We start from the raw sequence: 20,656 nt of genomic DNA on the forward strand, positions 1-20,656 counted from the left end.
TTTGCCTCTGCCTTTCAAATAAATAAATAAATCTTTTACTTATATGCTTCCTGACATTAAAGGAAGTTCTTAATATCAGGCAGTATGCTTTCTCTCCAATTATCATAATTCTTAAAATCTTATTTCACTGGACATTTCAGTTTAATTTCAGTATTTTGTTTCAGTCTTTGGGATCTTCATCTTTATTATCTAGACTTTGAAGTTACAAATATAAAAGTTAATAGAGTATCCTGTTCTCTAAATCTCCAGTGGTATGCATTTTGCAAAAGCAGTATATACAACATAAATTAGAAATCAGTGTCAAGAATAGGTAGGTCTGGGGATGGGTGTTATAGTGCAGAAGATGAAACTGCTGCTTGGGGTACCTGTTTCCTGTATTAGAATGTGTAGGATCAAGCCCTGTCTGCGTTTACCACCCAGCTCTCTACTAATGCACAGCCTCAAGTGCTTGGGTTCCTAATGGCTCTCGTGTTTGGGTTCCTTCTTGGACCCACTTGAAAGACCTGGATGGAGTCCCTTGCTGCTAACTTTGGCCTGGCCTAGCCCTGGTGGTTGCAGGCATGTGTGGAGTGAACCAGTGGATGGAAAACCCCTCTCTGTCTCTGTCTTTGATGCTCTGCCTCTGAAATAAATAAAAATAGATACATAATTTTTAAATAGGCAGACTTAAATATCAGATTTATCCAATTACAAATGTAGTTTTAAATTTTATAGTATATATTATGATTAACAGATATAGTGTGGTAGATAAGAAAAAAATCTACCTGTCAAATAGGTGGTTATCATACTTCAGTTGTTATAAGACAGTTTACCGTTGGTTGTTGTCGTTTGGTTACTTAAGGTCCATTGTCTATATTGACTCAGAAAAACTGTTAAAGAAATTTTCTTCCACCTTTCAGAAGCAATATATAACTTTTTATCCTTTTCTAGGATATGGAAAAATGAAATAAACAATACAAATACTTTCAGAGTTTTACCTCATCCTTCTTTTGTTTACACGGCTAAATTCCATCCAGCCACAAGAGAGCTGGTAGTTACAGGATGCTATGATTCTATGATACGAATATGGAAAATTGACATGAGAGAAGATTCTGCCATATTGGTCCGACAGGTTGACGCTCACAAGAGTTTTATCAACTCTCTCTGTTTTGATACTGAAGGTATGTCAGAGACTATGTTTCAAGTGAAAACTAGCTGCATGAAGAATTCCTAGGTTTTTTTTTTAAAGCACTGAGAGAATAGCTAAGCTTGAGAGAGACTTTTGTGTTCATGATTGTTTATATTTAGATTTATGCTTATTTTGTACATCATATGATAAGTCTGGCACCAGGGTAGTTCTTTCTGTAATTTTGAATTTATTAGATTCCTAGCAATTTACATTCCATTAATCTTGGCTGTAACAACCAGCCATGTACCAAATTTCATAAATATATTTTTTAGGTTGGATATTAGCATTCTTCAATTTTTAAAGGAAGTTTAAGTTAAAGAGTATAATATTAGAAAGACTGGGGGAAATCTATATTTTATTTTTTATTTATTTAGGGGAAACAAATTTCATGTATTTCATATATGCAGATTTAAGAGCATAATGATACTTCCCACCTTACCTTCCCTCCTTCTCTCACTCCTACCCACCAGCCTCCTTCCTTTCTTATTTTTCTTTTAATTTTTACAATGATATACTTTCAGTTTACTTTATAATCATAAGCTTAATCCTCCACTAAATACAGAATTCAACAAATAGTAAGAATAAAAACCACTGTTCCTCAATTGTGTAGACAAGGGCTATAAATAATAATCAAATCTCAGAATGTTAGTTTCACTCATCTACATTACATTATTTTTGTACTCTGTATATTGCTTATCACAAATCAGAGAAAACATAATTTTTTTTTGTGACTGGCGTATTTCAGTTAGTATAATGGTCTCTAGTTGTAACCATTTTGTTGCAGAAGACAGGATTTCATTCTTTTTACAGCTGGATAGTATTCCATCTGTGTGTGTATGTGTGTGTGTATAAAATGTAGCAATAAGATTTTGTAGAAAGTAGACAAAAATTAAGGGAAACTTGCAGTTATTTAAAGATTTTTCCTAGTGTATGAATAATATAAATGCTATTTTAAATATATAAAATACAAGCTTTATTAGCTTAAAGGTTAAAGAAACTTATGATATATGTTAAATAATCCTTCACATTATTTCAGAGTCTAGATATGTAGACTGTAGCTATAATTAATATAAGATCCATATCAACATAATAATATTGCTAATGTACTCAGTTATGCTGTAGGAATGTTAATAAATTAGTTAATATGTTAATAAACATATTCAGGAAAAGTCCTGAACTGAAAGGTGTCTAAAAACTGTCAGGGGCCGGTGTTGTGGTGTAGTGGGTAAAGCTACCGCCTGCAGTGCTGGCATCCCAAATGGACACCAGCATCCCATATGAGTGCTGGTTCGAGACCTGGCTGCTCCACTTCCAATCCAGCTCTCTGCTATGGCCTGGGAAGGCAATAGAGAATGACCCAAGTTCTTGGGCCCCTTCACCTGTGTAGGAGACCTGGAAGTAGCTACTGGCTCCTGGCTTTGGATTGACCCAACTCCGGCCATTGTGGCAATTTAGGGAGTAAAGCAGCAGATAGAAGATCTCTCTCTGCCTTTGCCTCTGTGTAATTCTGCCTTTCAAATAAATAAATAAATCTTAAAAAAAAGAAAACTTTGTCATAATAGAATTTCCCAGATTATAAAAGACACAGAAAGAAGTTCTTCAAATATTTGGCCATAGGATAGGCAAATTTGGGGGAATAAAAAGGAAACTGTCCTCCATCAGATAAAGAAGGGTCATAGCTACAGAAGACATAGTTTTCTTTGCTTAAAATTAAAAAGAACATTGTAACACCAGGAACAGTTCACCAGTTAAATAAACTGTTTTGCAGAATATTAAATTCAAAGTTGCTGAGCAGCCATCTGTTAGTAACTTTTGTGTAACATCTTCCTGAGTGGGTATAAAGTTGAACTTGGTAGTCTGAGGTCTCATTCAACTCTAAGATGGTTTGACTGAAGAATCAGTATCAAACTGTAATACTTGTTATTTTTATTATTTAATGAATTTCCTGATCATACATTAAGTTCCTACTGGGTCTCAGGTATTAGCATTTAGTCTGAAGTTAGTATATCATCTCTACTATATATTAATAGTGTATAGTAGAACCCTGGTATTTTTCTACTAATATAAAACAGATTATATGGGTTAATAATGAATACAAATGCATGTTTGATAATTCAAAAAATTTGACTTTGGAATATGAGCCACATACACATGCCCTGAGATGCTTATTTCTTTTGTATTCAAATTCAGGTAAGTGACAATGGGGAATAAGTCATCAAAAATAATTTAAAAGAGTGAAGAACTTCAACAAAGATAATTGGGATTTCACTGTGAGTTGTGTTTGGCTCTTTGGCTTTTTTAATAATTCAATTCTTTGGCTGTTGTACTGAGATGGGATTTCCCCCAGCTTCATATTTGTTTCTAACTCTGAGTGATATGTGTAATTTTATTTTTCTTAAACTAGGACATCACATGTACACAGGAGACTGCACAGGGATGATTGTTGTTTGGGATACCTATGTCAAGGTGAATGATTTGCAACATTCGGTACGCCACTGGGCTATAAATAAAGTAGGTTATATTTTATATTTGGGGGTTTCATTAAAGAAACTGGGGAAAAAGCACAACCACATGAGTTTAAGATAGGATATCAGGACATTCTGTTCTCTCTTTCCAACAAATTATCAGGGGCAGGCATTTCGTGCCAATGTTAAGTGGTTTCGAGGGATACCCTCTTCTGATATCAGAGTGCCTGGTTTGAGTCCTGGCTATTCTGCTTGTGATCCAGCTTCTTGCTAATGCACGGCTCGGAAGGCAGCAGATGATGGCTCAAGTACTTTGATCCCTGCCATTCAACGTGAGAGACCCAGAATGAGTTCTGGGCTCCTAGCTTTGGTCTAAGCCGACTCAGCCATGGCTTTTGTGGGTATTTGGGAAGTGAACCAGTAGATGGATGGTCTCTTTCTCCGTGTTCACACATTACACACACATACACACACACACACACACACACGTACCTCTCTCCTCTTTCTCTCTGTCTCTCCCCTCTCTGCATTTCAAATAAAATGAAAATAAGTCAATAAAAATATTTTTAAATTATCAATTTTTGTCAGTCCCTGAAAAAAAAACAGTTATAACTTCTTCCTCATGGGTACTAGTGCAATAAGTTAACTAAGATTTTCTTTGTTTTGGCCAGACCTCACTTTCCCTCTTTTGTACCCAGTTTTTACTGCTGAGCTCAGTGATCCATTAACTGAAATTTATGCTAAACCGTGGTATATTTTATATTAACAATTCTAGGTAATAACTTATTTTCTGTTATTCATTTCATTTTTTCTTGGTCCATGACATCTCTCTAGAAGCAATATGTTCAGTGCTTTGCCAACAGTGATGTCTTTCATATTGTGGAATTATCATGGAGACCTACGATCCAGTTACAATAATCACTTCATTTGAAATATGCTCAGTAGTCAGAAATGAATGAGGAAGCTCATTTGAGGGAAAAGTATTTCTAAGGTGGTTTGTAAGCAATTTTGTTGATCCATGTTTTTTAGTTTTTAGTTAAATATGAGTCAAGAAGCTTCAGTTCATTTTATATTAATCGATACAGTTTCTGCCTAACATGTTATACCTTTGTTCTTCGATTTTTGTGATGAATATATGACAATAGTTGCTTTCTTTTTTTTTAAGATTTATTTTATTATTATGTATTTGAAATGCAGAGTTACAGAGAGACAGAGGCAGATAGATCTTCTATCTGCTGGTTCATTCCCTAAATGGCCACAATGGCTGGAGTTGGGCCAATCCAAAGTCTGGAGCCAGGAGATTTTTCCAAGTCTCCCACACAGATGCAGGGGCCCAAAGGCTTGGGCCATCCTTCGCTGCTTTCCCAGGCACATTAGCAGGGAGCTGAATTGAAAGTGGAGCAAGCAGGACCCAAACTGGTGCCCATATGGGATGTTGGTGTCACAGGCGACAGCTTAACCTGCTGTGCACAGCTCTGGCCCTCATAGTTGCTTTAAATTTCCATGAACTTTAGTCAAATGTATTGAGTCTCTAAGATCAGTTTAGAGAACTCTATATTTACTTATCTCTTCCAGTCTAATCAGATTAAAGGATCCCTTGGGATTTCTTGGGATTCAGGATGTAAACTAGATTAACACACTTTGAAAAGAACTTTCTAATTATTTATCTGAAGGATCAGCAAGGATTCAAAGTCCTCAGACTCAGTTATTTGAGTCTATAAAGCAAAATTCATTATTTGATATAATAATCACATTTCTTTTTTTTTTTTAAAGATTTATTTACTTATTTGAAAGAGTTATGCAGAGAAAGGAGGAGAGGCAGAAAGAGAGAGAGAGGTCTTCCATCCGCTAGTTCATTCCCCAATTGGCTGCAATGGCCAGAGTTGTGCCAGTCTGAAGCCTGGAACCAAGAGCTTCTTCCAGGTCTTGTACATGGGTACAGGGGCCCAAGCACTTGGGCCATCTTCTGCTGCTTTCCCAGACCATAGCAGAGAGCTGGGTTGGAAGTGGAGCAGCCGGGACTTGAACCGGCGCCATATGGGATGCCGGCGCTGCAGGCGGCAGCTTTACCCGCTACACCACAGCACCAGCCCCCAAAAATCACATTTCTTTGCCTTAACATACTTAACTAAAGGGCAGATTTACTTTGCATGTTTTCAGCCTGGCCATTACATGAGACAGGAATGGCAATCTAGGAAATGAGCTGAAATGTCTTTTTAGTAGCCTATGCCATGTGACAGACCTAGTGACTGTGGTCATATCTGGCTGTATTCAGCCAACAGCATGGGGAGAGCCATTGTGCTACCTGTCCCTTAAGGAGAACTCTTCATGTGCTGTTGTACACACTCCTTGCACCAGGACACTTGCTTCAAAACAAGTATTTTTAGTTTGACCATGGATGTGATAAAGAAATGTCGAGGAAATCATCAGCTACTGCAAACACAAAATCTGCCATCAAATGTCTCAAATTTATACCTAGCATTTGATAGGAAGTTTTATTTTCTAAAATCCTCATCTGTGGTGTCAGCATTTCAGTGTTTTCTGTAACTTTTTAAAAATACTTCTATTCAGTGTCAGGGGCTCCGCTGCTGATGTCAGGACTATAACTTTCCTCAGCTGGTGCCCACTCCCCTCTGAAGAGGAGACCCTCTAGGTCAGGGGTGGGGAACAGCAAGCTCACACACTCGATAAAGCCCGTGAAATCATTTGGTCTGGCCGTGTAAGGAAACTACAGGTGGGACTCAAAATTCAATAAATCTATATGGCAAGCTAATTTTTATTTTGATAATTTTGTATGGCCCACAAATGATGTTATAAATATCCAGATAGCCCTTGGCAGAAAAAAGATTCCCCACCCCAGCTGTATGTGAAGGGAGCAAAAAGCAATAAGGAATCCACAAGGGTGAGGAAGGCTGATTCAGAATTCTGCCTGCAGACTAAGGCAGACTTTCTTTGACTTTTTGTACCTTAGCTCAAGCAATTTTGTATTTGCAGTTTTTTCTACTCCTGGTAATCCAAACAAGAAGGACTTTTAGCAGTTGTTTAGTGTAAAAAATAAATTTCATTAAGAATATTCAACATATACAAAATGATCTTATGAAGGTACTTAAAGACAATAAGAAGGTTACCATAATGAAATACATTAACATGCCCATTGTATCACAGAGTTGCCCTATTTTTTGTTTTTATGACAAGGGCAACTAAAATTGGAGTGGGCACAGTGGATTAAGCCACTGCTTGGGGCACCCACATCCCATGTTGGAGTGTCTTTCTCATGTTCCAGCTACTCCACTTCTGATCCAGCTTCCTGCTAATGCACCTGGCAGGCTGCAGATGATAGCCCAAAGGCTTGGCCCCTCCCTCCCATGTGAGACCAGAATGCAGTTCCTGGCTGCTGGCTCCTGCCTGGCCCTGACTGTTGCAGGCATTTGAGATACAAACCAGGAAGGGAAGCTACCTCTCATTCTCTCCCTCTGTCTCTCTACCTTTCAAATAAGTAAATAAAACACAAAAAAAAAAACCAAAACAAAACAAAACAAAAAACTACTGCATTTGTCTGAATCCTAAATACACAGCAGTTTTTTTTTAATCAGTTTTGGAATCCATGCATAGTGTTTTTTTTTTTTTTCCTTTTTTAAAGTTCTATTTATTTATTTGAAAGAATTACACAGAGAGAAAAGGAGAGGCAGAGCTAGAGGTCCTCCATCCACTGGTTCACTCTCCAGTTGGCCGCAATGGCCAGAGCTGTGCCGATCCAAAGCCAGGAGCCAGGAGCTTCCTCTTGGTCTCCCACACGAGTGCAGGGGCCCAAAGACTTGGGCCATCTTTTACTGCTTTCGCAGGCCACAGCACAGAGCTGGATGGGAAGTGGAGCAGCCAGGACTTGAACCAGCACCCACATGGGAAATTGACTTTTGTGTTCTGAACTTTTGGTGTGATATTCAGAAAGTCATTTCTAAGAACAATGCATAAGGAGCTTTTCCCTTGTTGTTCTAAGAGTTTTATAGTTTTTGGTCTTAAATGTAGAGCTTCGACTGGCGCCACGGCTCACTAGGCCAATCCTCTGCCTATGGCGCTGGCACCCCAGGTTCTAGTCCCGGTCGGGGCACCGGATTCTGTCCCGGTTGCTCCTCTTCCTGTCCAGCTCTCTGCTGTGGCCTGGGAGGGCAGTGAAGGATGGCCCAAGTGCTTGGGCCCTGCACCCGCATGGGAGACCAGGAGAAGCACCTGGTTCCTGGCTTCGGATCAGCGCGGTGCGCTGCCAGAGCCACCATTGAGGGGTGAACCAATGGACAAGGAAGACCTTTCTCTCTGTCTCTCTCTCACTGTCCATTCTGCCGGTGCAAAAAAAAAAAAAAAAAATGTAGAGCTTCTATCCATTTTGAGTTGATTTTTGTATGTGATGCAAGATAAAGGTACAGTTTAATTCATTGGTAATTCCTCTTACACAAGTAGAAGGCAAGTTCTACTTCAATGTTCATGTCTTTCCTGACATCATTAGTTAGATATTATTTTTAGCTGCCCCCAAATTACTGTCAACCTCAACGAAAGAAAACCCACCTAAAATTACAGTCTAAATCATTTCAGAATATGATGTCTATAATGTCTTTTTCAAAACAAGTAGAAGTGCATGAAGAGGGGCCGGCGCCATGGCACACTAGGTTAATCCTCCACCTGTGGTGCCAGTTCTAGTCCTAGTTGCTCCTCTTCCAGTCCAGCTCTCTTCTGTGGCCCAGGATGGCAGTGGAGGATGGCCCAAGTCCTTGGGCCCTGCGCCCACATAGGGACCAGGAGAAGCACCTGGCTCCTGGCTTCGGATCGGCATGGTGCCAGCTCTAGCGGCCATTTGTGGAGTGAACCAACAGAAGGAAGATCTTTCTCTCTGTCTCTCTTTCTTACTGTCTGTAAGTCTACCTGCCAAATAAATAAATAATAAAAAAGTATATGAAGAAAGAATATGAAACTGGAGTAGAACTGGAAAAGTTAATTCTACACTTAGTTTTGAATTTATAAAATTTAGAAACTTTGTTATATGATGTTAAACAGAAAATGAAATGTTAGAAGATACGTTTGTTGGGAGTGCTTCTTGTCTGACCCTGACTATATTTTGGGAAAGTAAATAATGTTCAGGAATTCATACGATTAAATGCAACATTATGTAAAAACACAAAAAATACAATCCACCAGCATTATTGTCAACCCTAAACTGAAGTTTTTGGGTATCCTTTTGCTGATAATTTTAAAGCATTCTGTATAGAATTGAAAATGACATTTTTCAAAAAAGTTTTATTTATTTATTTGAGTGGCAGCATTACAGACACAGAGAGAGACAGAGATATTCCATCCACTGGTTCATTCCACAGATAGCTGTAGTGGCCAGCGCAGGGCTGAGCTGAAGCCAGGTCTCCCATGTGAATGGCAGGGGCCCAAGGACTTGGGCCATCTTCTGCTGATTTTCCCAGGCCATGAGTAGGATGATGGCTTGGAAGGGAAGCAGCTGGACTCGAACCCATGACCAAAAAATAACACTTTAAAAGTAATTTCATACTCTAAAAAAGGCTTAAAATTAGACACACTTTTCATAGAAGTATTTTATGATATTTTTCTTTATTGTTTTAGGAAATTAAAGAAACTGAATTTAAGGGAATTCCAATAAGTTACTTGGAGGTTCATCCCAACGGAAAACGTTTGTTAATCCACACCAAAGACAGTACTTTGAGAATTATGGATCTCCGAATGTAAGTATATTTTAGTTTTAATGTAAAGGAGGTATTCATAGAATAAGTAGTACATTAGTTTATAAACTGTAGCAGTGGTTCTCAACTAGACAATTTTGCCTCCCTGGGGATAGCTAGAAGTATCTGGAGATGTTTTTGATGTTGTGCCTGGTATCTAATGGGTAGAGATGTAGTGGGTATTGCTGAGTTTCCTACAGCTCATAGGACAGCCAGCCACTTGGCTGATGCCAAAATTGAACATCTCTGATGTTGAAATGTGATCACTTGCTTTTTATTTTTATAATTAAAAGACATTTTGATCTTCAACAGTGAGGACTATCTTTTATTTCTGTGATAGTGCTACAGTATAGTAGTATGATATCATATTGTAACTGAAGGGAAGGCTTTTGATTAATGCATTCTTCTTCTAATTTTTTTCTATATAAAAATATCTTTAATGTAAAAGGCAGAAACAGTTCTGGGAAAACCAGCACAAACTTCTACTGTGTTTTTGTTTTAGTTACTATAAAACAAATGGAAGAAAGCTCTATTATTAGATTTCCTTATTATTTTTAGAAAGGCAAATGGGTTACCTGTATTAGTTTAATTCTACAGGTGTCTTTTTTAAGGCTAACCATTAAACCCTTCAATAGTTTGGTACAATAGTTGAAGATACTGGCAGTGGTGCTACGGGGGAATGATAAGCAGAATTAGCCCAAAATAACAACAATTTAAAAAAGTTCTTGTGGGACTTATTTTTTTTCTATGCATAGCATCCATCCCATGCCAGGAAGATAGCAAATTTTTTATTTATTTATTTATTTATTTATTTATTTATTTATTTATTTGAAAGTCAGAGTTACACAAAGAGAGAAGAGGCAGAGAGAGAGAGAGAGGTCTTCCATCCAGTGGTTCACTCCCCAGATGGCCTCAACAGCCGAAGCTGCGCTGATCTGAAGCCAGGAGCCAGGAGCTTCTTTCGGGTCTCTCACTTGGGTGCAGGGGCCCAAGGACATGGGCCATCCTCCACTGCTATCTCAGGCCATAGCAGAGAGCTGGATTGGAAGAGGAGAAGCCGGGACTAGAACTGGTGCCCATATGGGATGTCGGCACTTCAGGCCAGGGCGTTAACCCACTGTACCCCAGCACCGGACCCAGTAGCAAATATTTGATATGCCTTTTTAATGAATACAAATCTATACTAGAAAGATTACATTTTTCATGGAAACAAGAAAGCTGACATCTATAATGTAATTTTCTTCTTAAAAGCTCTATTGAGTCTAGCATTTGAGTTCAGTCTTGAAGGATGAATAGAATTTAGACAAAAATTAAGGCATTTTAGTAGTGTAGAAAATAAGTTTTAAGTTCAGAATTGGGATAATATGTGTGTGTGTGTTCAAGGTAGTTCAAGGTAGTCTGTGTCAGCATAGATTTCTTGACAAGGAAAACAGAATTTTTTTTTTAAACAAATAGAAATTAGAACCAAATTAAAAGGCCAAGTTTAGGAGTTAAGTTTTTCCCTTTTAAGCAGTGTGATATAGCTTGAGATCATATATGGGCTCAAGGGACATAGTGCTTAACCTCTGAATCTGCCTTTCCATCACCTTGCTAGCTGGTTAACCTCTCTGTGACTCTTTCACCTTCTCTCAAATGGTATAAATAAAATACAATACTCATAAGGGCTTTGTGCGGGAATAAACTACTAATACATGCAGAGCCGACACAAGGGCTCCAGAATGTTTGACCCAGTACTCCAAGTTGAGGAATTTAAGTTAAGAAAATACATGTAAAGCAGTGCAAATACAAAACACACACAGTATCCACAGGAGTCATGTTCATGGTAGGAGAAATCCTAACTGTTGTCCATAATAGAACATCTCTTACAATGTTATATATGCATTAAAATGATAATGTGTAATCCGTGTTTTCTGATATGGAGGTCCATTATTCATGATGTATTATTGAGTGAAGAAAAGCAGATACAGAGCGGTGTATCTATATAAATGGGTAACGATGGACTTACCTGACCCATGTTAAGCACTGACTTAGTGTTAGTTTTTATTCCTAAGTGAAAAATTATGGGAGATGGTGTACCATAGTCACAGGTGATTGAGCAATATACTTTATCTAATATTTATTCAAGGATGAGCTATTTCTTTTGTGATTTTTAAAATGCATCAGATGGAAGAAAATGCAAGGTTATAAAAATTCTACCCAATTTTTAGTTACCAACTCAAATGCTCTCTCTAGCTAAAATTAATCTCTCTTATTTAAATCTGTAAAGTACTTTTTCTGTTTTTCTTTTGTGCTGTTTTCTAAATCCATCTTCTGTTTTACACTGAAATGTTGCTTCTTCTAAACTATAAGCACCCTGAGCATAGGACTGTCTCTTCTTTGTTCTGCCATAGAATGTCTCCCCCTGTGAACATTCTCAAAGGTTGTTTGTTGAGTGCAAATTAAATTTTTAAAAAAGTTTTTCAATCACTATTTTAAACGGTTATGATAGTTCACCTCTGAAAATACCTTTTGTTATAGATTAGCAGCAAGGAAGTTTGTCGGTGCCGCCAATTACCGGGAGAAGATCCATAGTACTTTGACTCCGTGTGGGACTTTCCTCTTTGCTGGGAGTGAGGATGGAATAGTATATGTCTGGAACCCAGAAACAGGTAAATGCTTACTGGCCTTTAAAAATATTTTTGGGGAGGACTAGGTGTTTGAAGAAGTATGAAGACTGACATTTTTGGAATAATTTTGGGAAGTTTCGCTGGAATTCAGCTATAGTCTAAACTTATGTTAAATTCTGTTCTTCATATTTTAATATCTTCATGGATTTGTAATTTCACATTACAATTCAAAACTTATTCTTTCCTTGTTTACAGTGATATCTTGCTGATCTTAGAGGAGTATTTAATGAGAACTATAATGCAAAGTACAAATGTTATCAGCCAAACTTGGACTTAACTAGGTAGACAAGTGGTTAAACATCTCCATGATTCCATATTTTGATTAGTAACTAAAACATTCTTGTGAAGGTTTTTGATATCTGAAGCTTAACTAACAATTTACCAGAATTGCTACAATTCATTTTTCCCCAGTAATTTTAACTATTACGTTGGAAAGTTCACTTTTGCCTCATCTTTGCTTTTCAAAAAAGAAGCTAAAACTATGTGAACATTTCTAAACAAGAAATTGAGAAAATTTTATACAGTTTTCTTTATGTGCAGTATTTGATTTCACCTTGTTTATTCTCTTGTTTTGTACTTTTGATATTTTGACTAGCCAGCTCACGTAGGGGTTTTCCCTCTCCCCAAATTGTGCTTTTTATTTTAAGTTAATTTGTTTTTATTCATTTGAAAGGCAAACAAAAAGAGATCATCCATCTATTGGTTTACTCTCCAAATGCCCACGACAGCTGGGCCAGACCAGGCCGTGTCCAGGAGCCAGGAAATCCATTTAGGTCACCCATAAAAGTGACAGGGGCCTAAGCAGTTGTGCCACCTAACCTGCTGTTTTCCCAGACACATTAGCAGGAAGCTGGATCAGAAGCAGAGGCCAGGCCCGTCCCCAGTCCTCCATTATGGGTGTGAGTTTTCCAGCAGTGGTTTAACCCACGGCACTACAAGGCCTGCCCCTGAGCTGTCACCTCAGTTCAGAAACATGAAGTCACTTTTCGAAAGCCTTTAATAAATGAAGATAGGTTGTTTGCTTTTGTTTTCTTCTGACACATTTTTCCAGTGTTCCACAGGCCTCTGCTTTAGCTGAGTTTTAGCCACACTTGCAGGCATCTTATACACATGACACTTCAAACAGCCTCTGGAATTTTAACGAAAAGAAAGAATATCACCACATCTCCCCCTCCTATGGAGTTCCTTCTTTTTAAGTTCTGTGATTCTTCACCTAGTGTTGCTCAGTCCTTTTTCAGCTAATTTACTTGCCTCTCTCATGTCTCAGCCAGTTCACTTCTCTACTTCCTTCAGAGCTTTTAGTCTTTATTTTCTGCCTTGATATCCTCATTGAAGATACTAGATTAAGACATAGAAAGAGGAGGGCCAGCAGATTGCAAAAGAAATACAAGTAGGGGCCAGTGCTGTGGTGTAGTGGTTAAAGCTGCCACCTGCAGTGCAGGCATCCCATATGGACATGCTTGAGTCCTGGCTGCTACACTTCCAGCTCTCTGCTAAGGCCTGGGAAAGCAGTAGAAGATGGCCCTTGGGCCTCTGCATCCGTGGGGGAGACCTGGAAGAAGCTCCTGACTTCAGATCGGCCCAGCTCTGGCCATTGCTGCCATTTGTGGAAAGAACAAGCAGATGGAAGGTCTCTCTCTGCCTCTGCCTCTCTGTAACTCTGCCTTTCAAATAAATTAATTAATTAAAGAAAAAAAATACAAGTATTTAACAGAGTTGTGCTCAAATACATGTAAGTATTTAAGGCTTTCATGTAAATAATGTGCGCCTCATCATTACTATAATATTTCTAATAAATTGCAGTATAATCCTGTAATGAGAAATATCTGATACAATGCCGATTGTTGAATCTCCCATTTTATTTAGGAGAACAAGTGGCAGTGTATTCTGACCTGCCATTCAAGTCACCAGTTCGAGACATTTCTTACCATCCATTTGAAAATATGGTTGCTTTTTGTGCATTTGGGCAGAATGAGCCAATTCTTCTGTACATCTATGACTTCCATGGTAAGTCCACTGCTTGAAAAGTAAAGAATATTTACAGTAACCTTTATGTTTATACTGAACCAAGGGCCATGAGCTCTGTGAAATCTGTCAACCTTTGCATTAACAAAGCTTTCTTGAATATACTGTTAGACTCGAATAGATTAAATCAACTGTATTAATTATAATTGTAGTATAACATTTTACCTTTCTATAAGCATAATTACTATGTAATATAAATATCAGAAAAAGGATAATAATTGAGCTATTATGTTGGACTCACAGAAAAGTAGCCATTACTTTCTTTGTATATCAATTTAAATAGATAAAATTCACCTAAAATCATTTACAAATGTTAGCTAAATTTAAAATGTAAAAAAAAAAAACCTATATAATTGGAATCTTTAATATTTTCAGTTTTCTGTTTACTTAATTTCTTTTTCTATTTTTCTGATTACTAAGGCACATAGTTTTCATATGATGTTGTTTTGAGATTATCCTAACATGAAAAGTTAGGCAAAAAATGAAATGTCAGTGAAAACAGCACTTGCAATTAGAAATCTAATTTCTCTTTCAATTCTAAAATTATACTGTCCTATCATTGTGGGACATAATAAGGAAGTAACTTTGTATACCTTTTCCAGACATTGTTAGGAAAACAGGGCAGAATTGGTGCTTCCTCACACGGGGTACCAAAATGTTAGGAAAGGAGGCACAGAATAGAGAGGAGGCAGTGTACAAATGTACAGCCAGGGTCGGCACCGCGGCTTAATAGGCTAATCCTCCGCCTGCGGCGCCGGCACCCCGGGTTCTAGTCCCAGTCAGGGTGCCGGATTCTGTCCCGGTTGCCCCTCTTCCAGGCCAGCTCTCTGCTGTGGCCCAGGAGTGCAGTGGAGGATGGCCCAGGTCCTTGGGCCCTGCATCCGCATGGGAGACCAGGAGAAGCACCTGGCTCCTGGCTTCGGATCAGCGCGATGCGCCGGCCACAGCGCGCCGGCCGTGGCGGCCATTGGAGGGTGAACCAATGGCAAAGGAAGACCTTTCTCTCTGTCTCTCTCTCTCACTGTCCACTCTGCCTGTCAAAAGAAACAAACAAACAAAACAAAACAAAACAAAACAAAATGTAACAAATGTACAGCCAGACCAAATTTATTCAGAGAAAATAAATTCTTAGAGGTGGGTGACCAACTGCCTAGCTGCCTAGGAGCACATTGATGGAACACGTAGCAGAAGGCCCCCAACCCCATGGCCCAGGCCTTTTTATATTTTAGGAGAGTTAGGGATGGGGATGGGTGCCATCAGGTGGGAAGGGAATTCCTGGAACTGCTCTTTCAGGTGACCAGGTGGGGCTTTGGGAACCTTGGAGAGAATGCAGGGGTGTAAAGGCAATAGAGTATGAGACCCAACTGAGATCCAAGGGTGAGGAATAAATTTCAGTGTTTATCTATCTTTTGGGCAATGAATGAGAATGGCTGAGGCTTATTTCTTTGTTCTGTCAGACATAGTATGACATTCTAAGTATTATATGGATTTAAGCCTTTTTTCATATATTTCTTTTATTTCTATTCTGAAATTAGAATTTCATTGTTCTGCATTATGTTAATGTTACTGTTATTTTCAAAATATCAATTCTGTTTTCTTTACATATTAATTTTTATACAAAGACAAAATATCTTTATGAGTCTGACTTTTTATGTTGTTTATTATTGTTTTTGTTAAGCTAAGATGGCATGTATAGTTTTATAAATTTGTAAGTGCATAAATACATAGATAGGTAGATAAGTAACATAAATATAGAACTATTTGGACAAATTGTTTTAAATTAATTAAACATGAGTACTTAAATTTTTTAGTTAATACAAATTGCGTTGGTTTAACGGTTGTGATAAGTGCTAAGTTCTTAGATGATTTTATAAACCTGAAATTTTTCATCATATTATGGATTATATTATGTATTTCCAGGTGAATTGTATTAGAAAATAATGCATAAAATTGAGACTTATCTTATTTTAAAGAACTCTCCAGAGAGAAAATAAAACCTACCACCACATTCTCATTTATAGAGCAGTATTACTAATGGTGAAATTGTCAAGCAACACTATACCAATTACAACTAAATGTTCAGAGAAATAAACACTGCCTGATTATATGAAAGGATGCATGGATTTCTCCAGTTAGCCAGTGTCCAAAGCTGGTGTGTGTTTTTAACGTGTATCCTGAAACGATTCTTAGTACTCTAAATCTTCATTAAATGAAGAGAATTATACCACCTAAAAGACTTCCTCATTGGAACTCTTACACAGGAAATAGCACATTTATTTCTTCAGACTTTTAAGACGTTTCACAACAGTCTTCATTCAATTTCTAATTTACTTTTTAAGCTTTTGAAATTTTCACTACATATGTAAATTGAAGTTCCACTCCATCTTTTTTCTTCAAACCTTTATGTTTGTCAGTGACAGGATTTCATCATTGGATTAGCCCAGGGTGGTTAGGTTTGCCAATTTGTTTTTTAGCCAGTAGACATTTAGCCCATTCTAGAAGTATAGAAGAAAAAACAGATATGTTAGTTCAAAAACACGGGTTTTAGGCTCCATTCTGTTCTTTAGTGGCCTTGCACTTGCCTTCCTAAATCTCGACTTCCTTGTCTGTGAAAAGGTACTATTAGTACTAGCACCTGTCCTGCTTAGGAGAGTTGTTTGTGAGGATACTATGAGTCAGAGACTGTGAAAGCGCTTTGTAAATTAATAAACACTATTAAAACAAACAAAGCAAAAAGGGGTTGTTACTGGCCTCTCCCAACCAGTCCACACTTGACTTTATAGGAACAATTTTAATATGCTGATAAGCATCTCTATGTGGAAGGGGATTGAAAAAAGCTTGTTTTTTCCTCTCTTTTACTGTGTAGGTTGGCCTTTTCCTTTATTAATGTGTGTACCTTTCTGGGTCAATTGCATTAGAAGATAAATACATAAAGTTAAGACCATAATGTTACATGTCTGTGCTATCATAGTAGAGAAAAGGAAGGATTGCCATGGGTGCTTTAGAAATTAAAATATTCAAATAATATACACATGAAATTAAAATTATTTTGTGCAATATATTTAGAACATGATTTTTGACATACTAACACACATTTATAAACAAAACAAAACTCAGAATATTTCAATACATTCTCCCAACTCTGCTGCCTTTTTTTTTTTTTTTTTTTAAAGAAGAAGTTTGGGAAGAAGTTCGGTAACCTGAAGCCATAAAAGATTTGGCATACTTCTTGTGAATGGTGTAGATCTGTAAGAAAATGAAAAGCTACTTCACAACTCTGAAATATTTTACTCATTAAACATAGGCCAAATTCACAAAATAAAAGTCTTTAAATTTTTCATTGAATATGATATTTATTACCAACCCATTATAGTTTTGCCTGCTAATTTATTTTTAATACAGTTTTTGCCCATACTTTCTTGTCTGAAAATAAAGTCTGCATGTAGCCTTATATAAATTTTTAATGCTATAAAATTCAAAAGATACATAACAGTTAAGTGATTTGGAAATAGTATTTATAAGAACCTCTGATAATTTTCAAGGAAAATGGACCAAGCTCATTTTTTAAGTTAAGTAAGCTGCGAATGAGACCACAGTGGTAGCTAAATGTATCATCCATCTTTCAGTTCTAGCAGAATCTGTGAAGAGTCAGCAAGCATCTTTCCCTGTTAAGCACATGGACAGGTTGTGGTCTTTTGGGTCTTTCATGCTACTGACTTTTTGCTTTTTTTGGTAAGAAATATGATTTTTACTTTCAGAAGGTAGTTTTATTTGCCTGATGTTGAAAAGCTAATCATATAGTAATACAAAATTTAGTCACAGACTACCACAAATAATGTAGTTTTAGGATTCCCATAATAACAGAGTGCTAGTCACAAAAACGGCTTCTGCTGAATTAATTTTATGAAGCTAAGCTTTAGCAATCAATGTTTTGTTATTAATCAGTATGCCTATCTCATTCCCTAGGAGGCTGTTCTATATTTAATAATATTTATAGATAATACTGACAACACTTTCCATGTTCCCAATGCTACTTTAAGCACTCTACATGTATTTTTTTATTTTCACAATAATCTTATGATAAGTGCTGTTATCACTTCCATTTTACAGAAGCCAGAACTTAATTAAATCAGTTCTTTCTGGTCTTTAAGTCCAGGTCCCTATTTACTATACTAATCTGTGCTTTTAGTAGATTTCCTGAAATCTTAGCTTTGAAGTATCTTAAATAATCAAACCTTTTTTCTTTTTTCCTACAATAACATATTTTCTATGCTTCTCTGTGCTTATATAATTCTTTCATATTTTTTGTACTTTGTAGGAAGCAAAGATGGGGGCTTGTTCATCATTTTATCACAAGTACCTAGCCTGAATACTGACACATAATGAATATGTGTGTAGTATTTTATATAGTTCTCAGTGTTGGTTAATAATCCCAGGTAATGAGCCTGTTTTTTCACTAGGTGGCAGTATGTCTCCTAAACTGGTGTTAATTGGGGAGTATTTTTCAGTCCCAGGGTCTTAGGCAAGACCAATCTTCCTCATGCACGTATCTATTGTGTGCCAAGTGGGCTGGGCTGTGAAACCTAGGACTCACTCTCAAATTACCATGCTCTTTTTTATTCCTTTGTGCTTCTTAAGTAGTCGATTAAACCTCTGGAAGAACATTAGTCAAAATGAAAAATAATTTCTACCCCTGACACAATTTTATTAAAGGAATTTGTCTTCATTAATGATTACCTATATCACCACTGTTGATAGCTTTTTTTTTTTTTTTTTTACAATATTACTTGCCTCACCAGAGTTCAGGGTTATATGTACCTTTAAGTTCTCATAAAATTTTTTCATGTAACTTGGTCATTGACTAAAAGCCTATAGTGTTTATAGCACCCATATTACTGATGTACAAATAAATATTTGAATTAATGATTATAAATCCTGAAGAATAGAATTTTTTACTTAAATTTCATAAAAATATAGAATGGAAATCATCATCAGGTATCCATTTGAAGCTAAAATTAAGAGTAGTAGGAGTAGGTAACAGTTACCCAGGATTTACTCTCAGTCTTCCCCTCTTAGAAACATTTTACGGCCAGCTGATGCTGTGACTCACTTGGTTAATCCTCTGCCTGCGGCGCCGGCATCCCATGTGGGTGCTGGTTCTAGTCCCGGCTGCTCCTTTTCCAGTCCAGCTCTCTGCTATGGCCCGGGAGGGCAGTGGAGGATGGCCCAAGTGCTTGGACCCCTGCACTCACATGGGAGACCGGGAGGAGGCACCTGGCTCCTGGCTTCAGATCGGCACAGCTCCGGCTGTAGTGGCCATTTGGGGAGTGAACCAACGGAAGGAAGACCTTTCTCTCTGTCTCTCTCTCTCTCTCACTGTTTATAACTCTGCCTGTCAAATAAATAAATAAAAAAATTTTTAAAAATTTACATTAATTATCTTATGCAGCCTTTCCAGAACCCTTTGGGATAGTACCATTATTATCCTCATTTTGCAATTGATGAAACTGAGGCATATGGGAACAGAGTAATTTGATGATAAAGCCACCATGATTCCAGGCTGTTACATTGCAGAGCGTGTGCTGTTGGTGGATTAAGCAGTCTTAATCCTACTTGTTTATTCTTTGTATTTCCTGTATCACGAAGTAACCTAAATTGAGAAGGTAACTGAATATTCCTATGATGAAACATGTTGTTTGATTTCAATTTCAATATTCAGAGGAAGCCCTTCAGAGTAAAAGGAAGTTTGCTTGTCTTACATTATTATTAATTGTTCCTCTTTTAAAAATTTTGGGATAATTTATATTTGTAATGCACTAAGCAATCATTTTCTCAATGTAGTTCCAAATATAAATTTTCTTCTAGTGTATAACATTAGATTTTTAAAATTTATTTTTTAAATATATATTTTTTTTTATTTTGAAAGAGTTACATAGAGGGAGAGACAGAGAGAAAGAAAGAGAAGATGTTCCATCTGCTGGTTCAATCCTCAGAAGGCTCCAACAGCCAGGCCAAACCCAGGAGCTTCATCCAGGTCTCCCACGTGGGTGGCAGGGACCACTAGGGCCATCTTCCACTGCTGTTTTCAGGACATTAGCAGGGACCTAGATTGGAACTGAAGCAGCTGTGACATGAACCAGCACCCATAAGAGAAGCCAGCAACACAAACATTATTAGTTACTATGCCACAACACTGTCCCACATAGCATTAGATTTTATTGTAACTAGTTTAATATTTTTTGAATAAGATAACAACCCCTGGACATAAATTTTATTGGCCCAGTTTTGTGTATAGTATCTGAGTTTCAGATACTATAATCACCATACTTGGATAAGATTATGATGTAACAAATATAATTGTTTGTAGAGAAGTATTTTAAATATTTATTTGAGGCCAAGTAGAAAAAAGTAGCAAGTATAAGCACCACATTTTTTAAAAAGTTTTATGTATTCTGTTTGAAAAGTACAGAGACATATAAGTCTCTGTATGGAGAGAGAGAGAGAGAGAGAGAGAGAGAGAAGAGAAGGAGAGAAGCAGAGAAGGAGAGAAGGAGAGAGATCTGCCTTTCCTTGGTTCACTTACTAAATGCCTGCTGG

At 37.3% G+C, this 20,656-nt stretch overlaps 1 protein-coding gene across 16 annotated transcripts in view; it reads left to right on the forward strand.

Annotated features, from left to right (window-relative positions):
* Nucleotides 1-20,656, forward strand: part of AHI1 (Abelson helper integration site 1) — a 231,607-nt gene that overhangs the window by 71,911 nt on the left and 139,040 nt on the right. For all 16 annotated transcript variants that reach the window (XR_016233697.1, XR_011388506.2, XR_016233694.1 and 13 more), the window contains 5 exons: nucleotides 931-1,160; nucleotides 3,573-3,679; nucleotides 9,253-9,371; nucleotides 11,886-12,016; nucleotides 13,901-14,041. Coding sequence is in view for 9 of the 16 variants with exons in the window: in XM_008263550.5 (XP_008261772.1) it covers nucleotides 931-1,160; nucleotides 3,573-3,679; nucleotides 9,253-9,371; nucleotides 11,886-12,016; nucleotides 13,901-14,041 (728 nt within the window). In the remaining 7 variants the exon portion in view is untranslated. The remainder of the gene's footprint in view (nucleotides 1-930; nucleotides 1,161-3,572; nucleotides 3,680-9,252; nucleotides 9,372-11,885; nucleotides 12,017-13,900; nucleotides 14,042-20,656) is intronic.

The sequence above is a fragment of the Oryctolagus cuniculus genome, chromosome 5, assembly GCF_051225735.1.
Source record: "Oryctolagus cuniculus isolate XC-2025 breed Fujian yellow rabbit chromosome 5, ASM5122573v1, whole genome shotgun sequence".
Taxonomy (NCBI): Eukaryota; Metazoa; Chordata; class Mammalia; order Lagomorpha; family Leporidae; genus Oryctolagus; species Oryctolagus cuniculus.